The 12,415-nt window shown below is 39.9% G+C and overlaps 1 protein-coding gene across 8 annotated transcripts in view; it reads right to left on the bottom strand.

Moving 5' to 3' along the window:
• Positions 1-12,415, bottom strand: part of thsd7ab (thrombospondin, type I, domain containing 7Ab) — a 140,489-nt gene that overhangs the window by 46,785 nt on the left and 81,289 nt on the right. For all 8 annotated transcript variants that reach the window (XM_067510486.1, XM_067510481.1, XM_067510483.1 and 5 more), the window contains 4 exons: positions 5,169-5,284; positions 4,119-4,254; positions 2,756-2,859; positions 69-263 (listed from right to left, as the gene is read on the bottom strand). In XM_067510486.1, coding sequence (XP_067366587.1) covers positions 69-263; positions 2,756-2,859; positions 4,119-4,254; positions 5,169-5,284 — 551 coding nt within the window. The remainder of the gene's footprint in view (positions 1-68; positions 264-2,755; positions 2,860-4,118; positions 4,255-5,168; positions 5,285-12,415) is intronic.

Here is a 12,415-nt window from a genome sequence, read left to right as displayed (position 1 = left end):
TCTCTGCCTGTCTGAAAAAGTTCACAACAATGGCTCATTGTTTATGTGGTGTCGTTCTCTGTTCTCACCTATCAATGCCCTCTTTCTAGTACGGACCCCCACACAGTCAGCTGTGCAGGACGAGAACTTGGACCAATTGGTTAGCTGGCAGTCATCCTGGCAGGGGAGCTGACAGTGCTGAGTGATGGCAGGCATGGCCTTGGCGAATTTCAGACACTCTGTAATGTCGGCCTGTGTCCCATCCAGCTGGCGACAGGACACAGCTGGAAGAATAAGAGACGGTTGGGTCAAAGAGGCTACATTAAAATGAATAGGAAGCAGTTAGATATTTTAATATTTTAATGTTTCAACAGATTGATTAGTTATAAGCTGTTGCACAATGTGCTTATGGTGTTAAGGAAGGATGTGGTTGTGGAGACCACCCAAAAATAATTCAATGATGATACAGTTGAACTCTACTTGGAAATTTCAATGTATACTTGTCCTCCATTCTAATGCCTTTCAGCAGAAGATGTGCTCGTAAATGTTTCCACACCTTTTGCAAATTTTGGAAAAATGGCATTGCAGTTTTTATAGACAAAGCATGTAATAAGCTTAAAACTCTGAATTATAGCTTAGTTAAGCCTAATTTAAAAATTAATAGATTCAATAAACAATCCATCCAACTATATATGGCAATAACATTAATTTATTGCATAAGTAAGGTATTTAAATATTGCTTCTTGCAACTATACATTCGCTAATAACAGTGCAATGATGATAACCATTCTGCATATAAATCCATTTGATAGGTCAACAATTGGACAATGTGCAAAAACACAACATATAGCTAAAATCAAAAAACAGGATTTAAAACTTAAGTTATTAGTCTAATGCTAGTTACCCAGAAAAACTCTTGATGACTTGGCTCTCAGAATGAAATCAAACATAATAACAACAACATAATAACACAACAACAAATTTGAAATTTAAATACTAATAAATCATTTTCTCAGAACAGATGAATCTCCTCTGCAGACACAACCAACATTATACAACTGTAAAAGGTCAAGTAGAACCCCTCCTAACACTTCTTCCCCTGCTATTGATCTACATACCTTCAAACAAAGAGTTGCAGAAAAAATATTTGATAGGAAATTCAGGATTGAGATAAGATCTCATACACGGTTCTATACAACAGTTACAGCGTGAACACAGCGGTCACGAATGCATCTATAGCTAAATTGGTTTGAAGCTCACAAGTCAATTTGTCAATCTTGCATTATCCTGTTCTTTGTTCTTTCAATAAAGGGTATTGCTTGAGTTGCTGCAATATTTCATTTTTCTGCGATGCAGACATTCTGCAGGGCTGTTGCTCCACAGAGAAATCAATCTCTAAGCACATTTTTACTGAACCCCCGTGGGCTCTGCTATTGGCTTGGAAAGCATCCGTCTGGTGGTGGGTGAGGTCAGGTCTTATCTTGTGAGAGAGTGTGAATGTATTGTAGAGAGTGAGCGAGAAGCCAGTGCTTTCATTTGCCCCCTATGTTTAATTTTGTCACTACTGTGTTTTATTCACTAGAAGAAAAGTCGGCCAGAACCCACGGGCCAGAAAAGACCGTGTGTATCATTTGTCACATTCAAAATTGTTCCTGCAATTTTCAAATGCCAGAGGTGTGAAACCAAGTCCAAGAGGGCCTGAGCATCAGGCGTCACATGGTACCAAATCAGTGAAAAGCCGCACATAATCTGGCATAGTGATAAGTAAGCGACAAGAAGTCTAATGTCGACCACAAAGCACAATTTTCATGAATAAACAAATTCTTCCACTAATGTGAGCTAGTGAAGAAGAATCTGAAGCATAAGCATTAATGATGTCCTGCTATATGAGCGGGAACATAATGAAACTGATCATTCTGCGTGACCCCCCTGAAATTGGATTTTTATGAAAGCCTCCCAGGACTACGTGCTACATCCATCCTCTATAAAAGGCAAGAGGAAATATGCTTTTAAACAAGGTGCCACAACTCCTTCAAAACACTCGTCCAGAGGCTTTGAGAGAAGCTGAAAATATATGTAAACATACAGTAAATCCCCATCTGTTTGGCTTCTTTATAGACTCTTATAATTTCTCTACAGCTTTTTTGGGTTTTTTTTTTTTGGGGGGGGGGGGGGGGGGGGGGGGGGGGGGGGTTAAGGTCTTTATTTTTTGTATTCCTTTACATTTCTCAGTCTGTCAATCATTTGCAAAGCTGTCTGTATCTGATATGCACTAACATCGGATGGTCATATACACCCCCAATTAAAAAAAAAAAAAGTTGGGATGTTGTGTAAAGCCTAAATAAAAACAGAATGCAATGATTCGCAAATCATATTGTGTTTAAAACACCATTCTGCCATCAGGAAAGTCTCTCTCAATCTGCAATTATAAGAGACTTTCAATTAAAATTGTATGAAAAGAGGCTGAAAAAAAAAACGCCCCAGTGAAACATCCCAAACTGTTAAACAAGTCTCAACAGGCAAAAGTGCTGAACTGTGAGCATAAAAAAAGTTTTAGGGGTGTCAGCTTCAATTTGTGTTGCTGCTTATAAGTAAAACGGCTTGAAGGGTTTGGAGGAAACTGTACTCTTCTTTGAACCTTTACACACCATCTGCCATCCAGTGACTATGATCCAGATGAGCTACATTGAGCTAATTTTTTTTATTTACACTGATTATGCTTTGGCTCAGTGAAGATGCAGAGGTAAAGGGAAGATTAAGTGATTGGTTTCTAAACCTCTAGTTTGAAGACCAGGTCCACAGGTTTCCTGGGCACCAGGGCTTTCCTGTCGGAGAAACCAGGGGACCAGCTGGCACTTCCTCCATTTGTGAGTTTTCCACCTGGAATAAAACAGGACAGTACAATGAGCGTCATGTTATTAAAAAACGAATTATTAAAAAATAAATAAATGCACCATTTCAAATATTCATGGCTCGGGAAAAACCGTATCTTCGATAACACCACAAAAGCCATCACACAAAAATGACTCAAGCCTTCAACAAAGGACAACTGGACAGAAATTGCCAAAAGGACAAATAATGTACACACTAGCTCAAACAATAATTTCCACAGTGGGAAGTTCTCCAAGGTGTCTAGAACAGCCCACACGTAGTAGCTGGTCAAACTACAGTACAACATCTGCCAAGAGGCCTCAAGTTGCTGAATTGCAAATGGGAACAACTGCAGTTTATCGTCACAGACTGACAGGAAAAGCTCGTCCAAAGCCCACAAATCCTCTAGGTCTCCCCTCAAAATAAAGCCTAAAATAATCATATCATGCTCTTAAAAGTTTACCTTGCAGATTCTGTCATTTAACCTTTTTTAACTAGCAAGCTCAGCTAACGTTAGCTGCCTGACGATGATCAATCATAGATCGTTTGTGTTGAACAGGAGTGACCACTGTTAGGTTTTTCTGAACGAGAAACAGCCAAAAAAAAAAAAAAAAAAAAAAAAAAAAAAAATCAAAAACAATATAAGAGTGTTACTTCTTTAATATAAACATCTAAGCCCAAAATCTCTAATAATCTGTTATTAAAAATATTTTCTAATACCCACAAGAAGGAACACAAAGCTTTATTGCAGAGCCTCTGTGGGATAAAACTCTCATAACAAACAAAAATATCACAGTCGCAAGTTAAGAGAATGATTTGGTTTGTCACCATCCAAATATGTAGTTGGTGTCTTCTCATTCCCTCAATCATGTCCTCCTGTGCAGAAACAAAACCTAAGACTGCTCCTCACGAGAGCAAAATGGAGTTTTAAACACTTTCAAAGACAGATGGTGACAATGCAGGACCCACCTGTACTTCACTGGTGGTGTATTTGTAAAAGGTCAAAATTGCTAAAAATCACTGGAGAAGGACGAAGCTTTTGAAGCACCTTAGGACCAGAGTCATGGTTTGTTGGACAGTTGCCTACTTTGCCCAGTTTTGTAATCCACCCTTTCAATTTGCTATTTTTACCCACAAAACCAATCATTACTGAGGAGGAAAAAAAATAATTAAAGCCTGTTAAAAAGTATCAGGTGTCAAGTAAAGCAGAAACCAAAAGAACAAAATATATATTTTTCCCTTTCATTAACCAATGACAATGTGTTTACCTGAAACCTGGACAGACTTTGGGGACCTCACAGTCCCTCTCCTCCTCCAATACTTCTGGACATTCCTGTCCTCCGTTGGATGGCAGCTGGATGATAAGACGTTTCCTTGATTGCTTTCTTTTTACAGCATTACCAGCTGTAAAGACAGACAATTACAGAATTAAAATAATACACATCTGCCTGGGAAAGTAGTGAAAAAACTGTCAAAATGATAAGCGGGGCTGCTCTGTTAATAGTCCTTGAAGAGTGGACTCAGAGACTACTATTGCTAAATCGAATTGCACAGCTGTCAAAGCCCACGTGCACATCTGATTATTTGTAATATCAAGCCAACAACAATGATCCTTAGAATTTACTCCGATTCAAATCGTAGTATTTACATTTGCAGATGCCCTCGAGTAGTTCATTAAGATGAAACAAGTGTCTAAGTAGTTATGACCCCGAATTTGGACCTCTGCAAGTGGGTGGTATGTCATTCTCTGCAAAAGGTGAAGATATCAAAAGCGTCACATTAATATGCACAGCCATTTGTACGGCATAGGCAGAATGGACAGATTCATGGCACAGTGTTGAGGAGGTCATCAAAATACGGACTGTTCAACGGCTCGAACAACGGCTCCATGACAAAGGTGACCTCATCTGAGCAATGTTTTTATTTTTTATTTTTTCCCACAGCATGAAAGAAATGCCACGCACTTGTTGACACTTGTAGCTGCAGGCAAGTCGGCTTGCAGGGTGCACTAAAACAGGTTGGCACAGAGGTTGTCTTACATGCCAATCTGTCAAATTAATTATGTGTAACACGGTGTGAGTGCACGTGTTTATGTAGTGATCTTCCACCTCTGTTGTTTTTCCAAAGTCTGTTTAAACTTGTATTAGTTAGACACTTTTAGATAGAATCATAGCAGCACACACAACGCATAATTTGATTATTGTTGTTTATTATCAAATTATCAAAGTTCATTTTTGTGATTCGAAGCAATGATCCCGAAACACTGAATGCTAAGAAGTTTGAGTGATCTGATATTTTTTTTCCCCCCCTGACTGTACCTGCGTCACAAGTACCAGGACACGGTGTCCAGTTGCTGAACGGAGTCACGATGCAGTCCTTCTTGCAGGGCAGCTGACATGGTCGCACCGTGTTAGGACGAGGGCCATCAGGACACCTACAGAATTTGCCAAACACACACACACACACGCAGGTTATAGATGGTGGGAACTCAACACAATCTGAGGCCAAAAGGTTACTAGTTTCTAGTAATTTAAAAACTGCACTAATTCCCAGTCTCAATAAAGTATCACTGGACACGTCTCCTAGTTTTCCTCATGGGCACTTTTGAACCCATGAGAAGCAACTTTTGAAAAAAAAAAAAAAAAAAAAAAAGGCATAGTCGGTAGTGTTGAGTAAGAAATACTGAGTACTGCAAGATGAAGAATTCAAAAAATAAACCAATGCGTAGCTCGCTGTACACTGATCCCATAAAAACACATGGTTATGGACATTTTATTGACACTCAGAAGACTGATGTGTTTCCCTCAGAGCTCCTAATAAAACTAACAAATTAAATATTGGACACTTACCAAACCGTGTGAGCACTCTGCCTGAGAAAAGTTGAAATTTAGCAACTTCTAAGTATTTCACCAAGCATTTTCTCGGTGCAGCCTTAAATGCAGCAACTGCAACGGACTTTCAAACTGGTTGTTACTAGAAATGTAAACCATGCAGCCAAACTTCCAAAAAACATCAGTGTAGACGTCAGGCACACTAACCATCTGGTTGAACACAAAATGTAATTATTTCAGGCACAATCTAGGGCAATAAAAGCTGCCATCTGGCTGACAGTACTTGAAAGATATAGAGAATATCCCCCAACAGAGCAATGTAGGCGTCACAGGCAATATTTAGATGTGGATGGTTTACATTCATTTCTCTGTGCTGGGGGAAACTATAAAACACAGAGCTCCTTAAGGCTAAAGCCAGCAGACTAGCAGACCGGCCTCAGGATAGAAACTCCCTTGTTTTAACTGGATTCTGCTATCAGTGAGTGATAATCCTTTTCATGGCACAGAATACAGGGTTAAGCTGGGGCTTTTCAAACAAGAGCTACGGTTAATCTTCAGTTACCTAGGGTCTGCAGGGCACACTAGTGGATGCAGATAAATAGGTTGAGATAGACCCTGGGCAAAAGATCTTGTAATCTGATCTCAGTGGGACGCTGCCACCCTGTGTTCTCATCCTACAGCTGACGCACCAATCATCTGGGTCAAGTTTTTTTTTTTTTTTAACCTTGCTAAGAATGCGTTCTCCTCTGGGTGTTCCTTACTTGTTAGCGCGGTGTCATCAGAGAAGTGATAGGAGCCTCACAGGCAAAATGCAATAATGTAACAGCAACACGAGAAGAGGTTTATTTTTAATTCCGATAGACAGAGCTAAATCCCTCTCGAGCGGAACAAATCCTCTGGTGTCTTTATACAAGTGAATGGTCCCCAGGAAAAAAAAAAAAACAGCTGCCAAATGCAAAATGGGGGAGAGGCTACGCTTACATTTTCTACATTCAGCTGATGAACCGGTCTGTAACAAAAGTAAATGAACAGGTGTCTCGCTTGAGGGCATTTAAACAGGACACAAGACCGTTGAGATCCAACGTGTGAACCTACGACTGTAGAACAGCCCCGAATGTTAGACCCAAATACCAGCCAGGATTTTATCAGTTCATAAATAAAAAAAAAACTCCAGAGTCTCTAAGGATCAAGAAGCTTTTTGTGGAGGAAAACTTGGCACAGAAAGCAGTGTGGAGACAAAAATAAACAGGGTAAAGTAATCTGCAGAATCTAATTACATTAAAGTGTATGCAGAACAGAAAGAAACGCAGTATATTATATAAGCAGTTCCAGGAGCAGGGGAGAGTTATCAAGCCTGCAGGTTCATGCTCCAAATTTATTTTAGAAAGACAAAATAAGACAACTTTTGATTTTGTTTTGTTAAGAGTTGTACGATTAAATCCATCCGCAAATCAGGTGTGAATACAACATATATCAAACCATTTTGAAGATCCTGTATATGCAATATTTAACAAGTGTTGACTGTAGTGCTGTACGTTAGAACTTCAGTGCAATTTAGTGGTACTGTACTGCACTTCTGAAACTTTATGTACATTTGGAAGGCAGGACTTTTACTCACATAGACTGATTTTAATACTGATCTTTGAGTTTTTTATCTGTGACCCCACTCAAAAATCACTGACATTGTCACATGTCAAGTCATTAGCCTTGTTTAACCTAAAATTCTGCATGAGTTGCGTATTGAGGTTTCGAAAACAAATGCAGGTGCTACGTTTCACGTTTTACGTTTCATTTTATTGATTCTCATTTTCTTGGAAATCCACCGCAGACATGTCACAAAGGAGCAGAGCACTGCAATTCTCCAGCATAAGATGACGTGACAAAGAGGAGGGGAACTCTTTGACCTCGTTACGCTGCCTCTGCTATTCAAGCAGTAACAGCATGTTAGGTGATTTTCAACCTTCCACAGTTTTCAACTTTGCTTAAAGAACTGCATTGTTTGTTGTCCTTGAATACATTCATGTGTGATATCTCAGTCAGTTTAGGTAGAGAAGGTAAAAAAACACAATTACAGGAGTGAAAAAAGGAAGACTTCTTGTTTGTAATCTTAGGCTGTATTTTCCTAATTGCAGCTTTTAGTATATGCTGAGTTTTTCTCGTGTGATCTTCTCAAGGTTTTCTGAGTCTGGGGATAATGTAATGTAAGTCTTGAAATATAAGGACATATTTGCCTGTCATTTTATTCGGATGATTTCTTGGCTCCAACCCACTCTGTGTTTTATTAAAGTTGCACTTGGCAGTGCAGAAGCTGGCTACATAAAATCACAAATCCCATTTTTGTTTTGTCTGGTGTTCTGTGCAATAAAAGTAGAAAAAAGTTTATTGAACTTTATTTCCAGTAACACAGGGGTCATTTTTGAGATTTATTTGAAGTAGTGTATATGAAATATTTAAAGACAGTAATTCCAACTTGAAATCATAAAAAACACTGCAAACTACACTCACTGGCTACTTGGTTTGGTACATTTGTTGTTAACGCAAATATCTAATTCACCTGGCAGCAACTTAATGCACTTAATGACGATGATCTGCAAAATTTCAAACCGAGCATCAGAAAGGGGGCTGAATGTTTATTTAAGTGACATTTAAAGTTGCACGGCTGTTGGTGTCAGACAAGCTAGTCGGGGTATTTCAGAAAATGCTGATCTACTGCCATTTTCACGCGCAACCATCTCAGAGAATGGTCTGAAATTGAGAGGAATATCCAGTGAGCAGCAGTTCTCTGGGTGAAAATGCCTTGTAAATACCAGAGGTTAGACCTGGTCCAAGCTGATAGAAAGGCAACAGTAGCTCAAATAACCACAAGCGAGGTTTGCAGAGGAGCATCTCTGAACCTTGAAGCAGGTGGGCTACAGCCGCAGAGGAAAACACCGGGTGCCACTCCTGTCGACAACAGGAAACTGAGGCTACAATTCACAAGGGCTCGCAAAAACGGACAAGAGAGGATTACAAAATGTTGCCCGGTCTGATAAATCTCAGTTTCTGCTGCAGCATTTGGATAGTTGGTGGCATAATTATGTGGGGGATATTTTCTTGGCATACTTTGAGCCCCTTTAGTATCATGTCATCAGTGTTTATGCTGATGACATGCTACAGTTCACCTTATTGTTTTGTTGCTGACCATGGCTTTATGACCACAGTGGCTGCTTTCAGCAGGACAACATGCCCTGTCAAAAAGCTTAAATCGTCTCAAACTGCTTTCTTGAAGTTCACTGTGCTCAAATGAGCTCCACGGTCATCAGAGTCAAATCCAATAGAGCATCGTGGATGTGCAGCTGAAAAATCTGCAGAGATGCTATCATGTCAATATGGACCAAAATCTCAAAGCACCTTGTTGAACTTATGCTACGACATATTAAGGCAGTTCTGAAGGCAAAAGTCCAACTCGGTATAAGCAGTGCAGTTAATACTGTCAAGTGGCCGGTGAGTGTGCTGCGTTTGTTACTGTGTCTCATCTATAGCTCAAAGGAATAGTTTCTCATTTCTGGACTACTACAATAATAAAAAAGCCGTCTTTTTGGGTGGAATGCAATACAAAACCAGAATACTTACAGCACAAAGCCTGGATGTCCGTGGGGGTGTGAAAGCTAGTTGTAAAATTCTGATTTATGCATTTTTTATTGTGTATACATTCTGTCACCCCACTGTTTTTCTGTAATAGTCAATTCTTTTATCTTTGCTTATCAAAACGAATTTATTGGTTGTTTGAAGAATAAAATCTTTATTCACAAAGCGCTTGGGGTATTCTATCCAAACTGCACAATTTGTTTATTACACTTTTCCTTTTTCCTCTTAACTGTTGTCTTGTGTGTCTTCTCACTGTGGAAACGCATTACACTGAAATGAATGAAGCCATAACGGCATCAGGTTTTAACTGAGTTGCCGGTTCCAGTCAGTGTCACAATCTCATAATGATCTTTAAATGTCATGGTTTGTAGCGAGGCAAAGACATACACAACGTGGCACTGGGAGCTTGTCCCAAAGCGAAACATTAAAACGGGCAGCCAGGCTAATGCTTATGTTTTCCTTGCTGCTATTAGCGTGTTGAGTAATCTGTTCAGCAAGAGGCTGTTTTCGAGAAATTAGCAGATGGCAGAGCAGGATGAAAAGAGAAGATTCAAAGCAAAGAACTGTCAGTAGTTTTAAGAGCATGTATACACACACACACACACACACACACACACACACACAAACAAGGTCTGGTGGGAAAAGATAAGGGCTAATTAATTTCATTATCAAAATTACGGACTACAAAACAAGAACATCATTTGTTTAATTTAGCATAAAACAGCTGCAGTTCTTCAAGGACCCTTTCAGTGGTGTCTTTGGCCCCCGTCTCGAGGGCTTTTAGCTATCTATCACAGTCATAAACAGAGAGTAAACATGACCTCCATTAGAAAGCACGGCAGGGAGATGATTGACTAAGCTTAATACAGCTCCTGTCAAACATCGGAACCATGAATCGTTCAAAACTTCTACAGCATCAATTTGATTATACAAACACACATTTGGTAGCATTCAGCACACAGAAATCAGAATCAATAAGCAGATGATGTTGTTTTTTCCCTCACACTACAACAGCTTTCTCAATAGGATGATAGCAGCCCAAGCCTGAGGCACTGACATATTTGTCTCTGCTGTGTTTCTTGTTTCTACTGGGCTCTGACAGTCAGTGTTTATACATGTGTGTTATTTGTGTGTGTGTGTGTGTGTGTGTGTGGCATGGACTCTGTGGTTCACTGCCTGAGGCCGCAGGAGGAAGACAGCTAAGATCCATCTGCGAATGAGACAGGGCACATCTGCATATGAAGAGTGCAGGCAGCCCTGTTTGTTTGTTCTGCTGGGATCCCACGGGTGCACTGATCAAGTATACCTGCCAGTTAGATTGTGCCAAATGAAGACATGCAGCATAAAAAAAAAAACAACAACATCAAGTCAGTCCTGGGTACAGGCTAGGAAATGCTGTCTCTGAGCAACAGCTGGCAAGGAAACCAGAGCTGTTGGATCTTTATGCTACTGCTGCTGTCATGAATGTCCAAACCAAAAGGCTTTTTTCCCCCCGCAGCCATTGTGTTCTGTAAAATCTACAGGGGTAATACAGGATATCAAGCCATTCATGAAGGAAGGTCATAACCCTCACCAAACTGCAGGCCTGACAAAATAAAAACATTTCATATGCCTCAGTCACCTCATTCATGGGAATCTTTCTCAGCTCTAGCGTTTTTGTGAAAGTTTACTGCTGTGTAATAACCTGACAATAATGTTATACTGTAGTTAATGAGGAATCCAAAGAAAACAAAAGAAAAAAAATGTCATTTGGTCCATGCCCTCTAGATCTGCACATGTTTTGTTTTTTTTTTGTGCCGAGCAAAAATGCTACAAATCAGTGCTGAAATACACATGAACAGCAAGTCATATTGGCTGTAGTGATGAATATGCTTTTAAAGTTAGGAAACAAACACTATAGTGGACTCATCCATCTCTGTTAAGGGCTTTGTCACCGGAAAGCAAACCAACGTTGTTCTGATGAACTTGCTTAAATGGCAGCCTCACTAAATTGAACACACACAAAAAAGATGTATTTCAACCCACTATATACTATGCAAAGTGTCCTTCATATTTTTTCACGTGTCGCTGCTGCTTATCTATCCATTGCACTTTGCTGCGCGTGTATCTCTCAACACATTAAGTTATATTTGGTTTTGTTTTCTCATTTTGGTTAGACTGATGTGCACGGGGGTTGAGCACAGATGATTTGGCCTCTTCCTGCTCTGTTAATTGTCTCGTGCGGCTTTGAAAACTTGCTTATCAGTGTTGATTGCCAGACTTCTTTTATAGCTGACAAATGTAGCTAATTGGCAATCAACCCAATAGCAGCCATCATGGTGGCAGCGTTTGTCATACTGAAGAGTTTCTGAATAGCTGACAAACACTATTAAAGAGTCAAAGTCACTTCCCCGTGTTCAAATAACTCTGCCGTGTATCCTAATTTGTGTTTGCTTGTCAGTTCTGGGCAACAACCAAAATGTTGCTAAAATAAAGATTAATGCTCTATACTGAGATAGCTTATTTCTTCCTTCTGCATGCTGGCTTACAGCCTGCTACTGGATTCATGCCAATGACAGTGGCCTGAGGAAAACCCACTTCAAGACTTTGAACATCTTCGAAGGTTCACGACAGCCAAAGTGCGTACAAAAGGGCATGCGAACGGAAAGTGAGGAGCATTCGAGGTCGTACACAGCCAGAGTTAGAATCATGGCAGCTTCTTCAGCACCATGGACAGCACCACTGGTCCATGAAGGCAGGTGAAAAGAAGCCTCACAGAAAATGGAGACTCCTGTGTGACAGCACTCACAGTACCTGTCATTTCCTTGTTTTTTTTTTTTTTGCTTTTGCCTCCAGGTAGAAAACTAGGCTGTGATGACACATACTGTACACCTTTTTTTTTTTTTCCTATGGAACAAAAATAGTGAACACCTGTCACTTGTTTCTGTTTTGCCTATTAAAGGTCCACACACTGCCCAACAACAAGCAAATCACAATGTGGAAATCATATTTATACCTCATGTTTTTAAAATGGTGAGTTGGGAGTTAAATACTGAAAATGATGGGAATGAAGGTCCATATATTTCCGGAGGTGGAAAGTGACTATATTGATTTACTTAATTACAGAG

This window comes from Channa argus, chromosome 7 (assembly GCF_033026475.1).
Source record: "Channa argus isolate prfri chromosome 7, Channa argus male v1.0, whole genome shotgun sequence".
Classification (NCBI taxonomy): domain Eukaryota; kingdom Metazoa; phylum Chordata; class Actinopteri; order Anabantiformes; family Channidae; genus Channa; species Channa argus.
The sequence above is the reverse complement of the archived record's forward strand: the minus strand, read 5'-3'. Positions and strand labels throughout refer to the sequence as shown.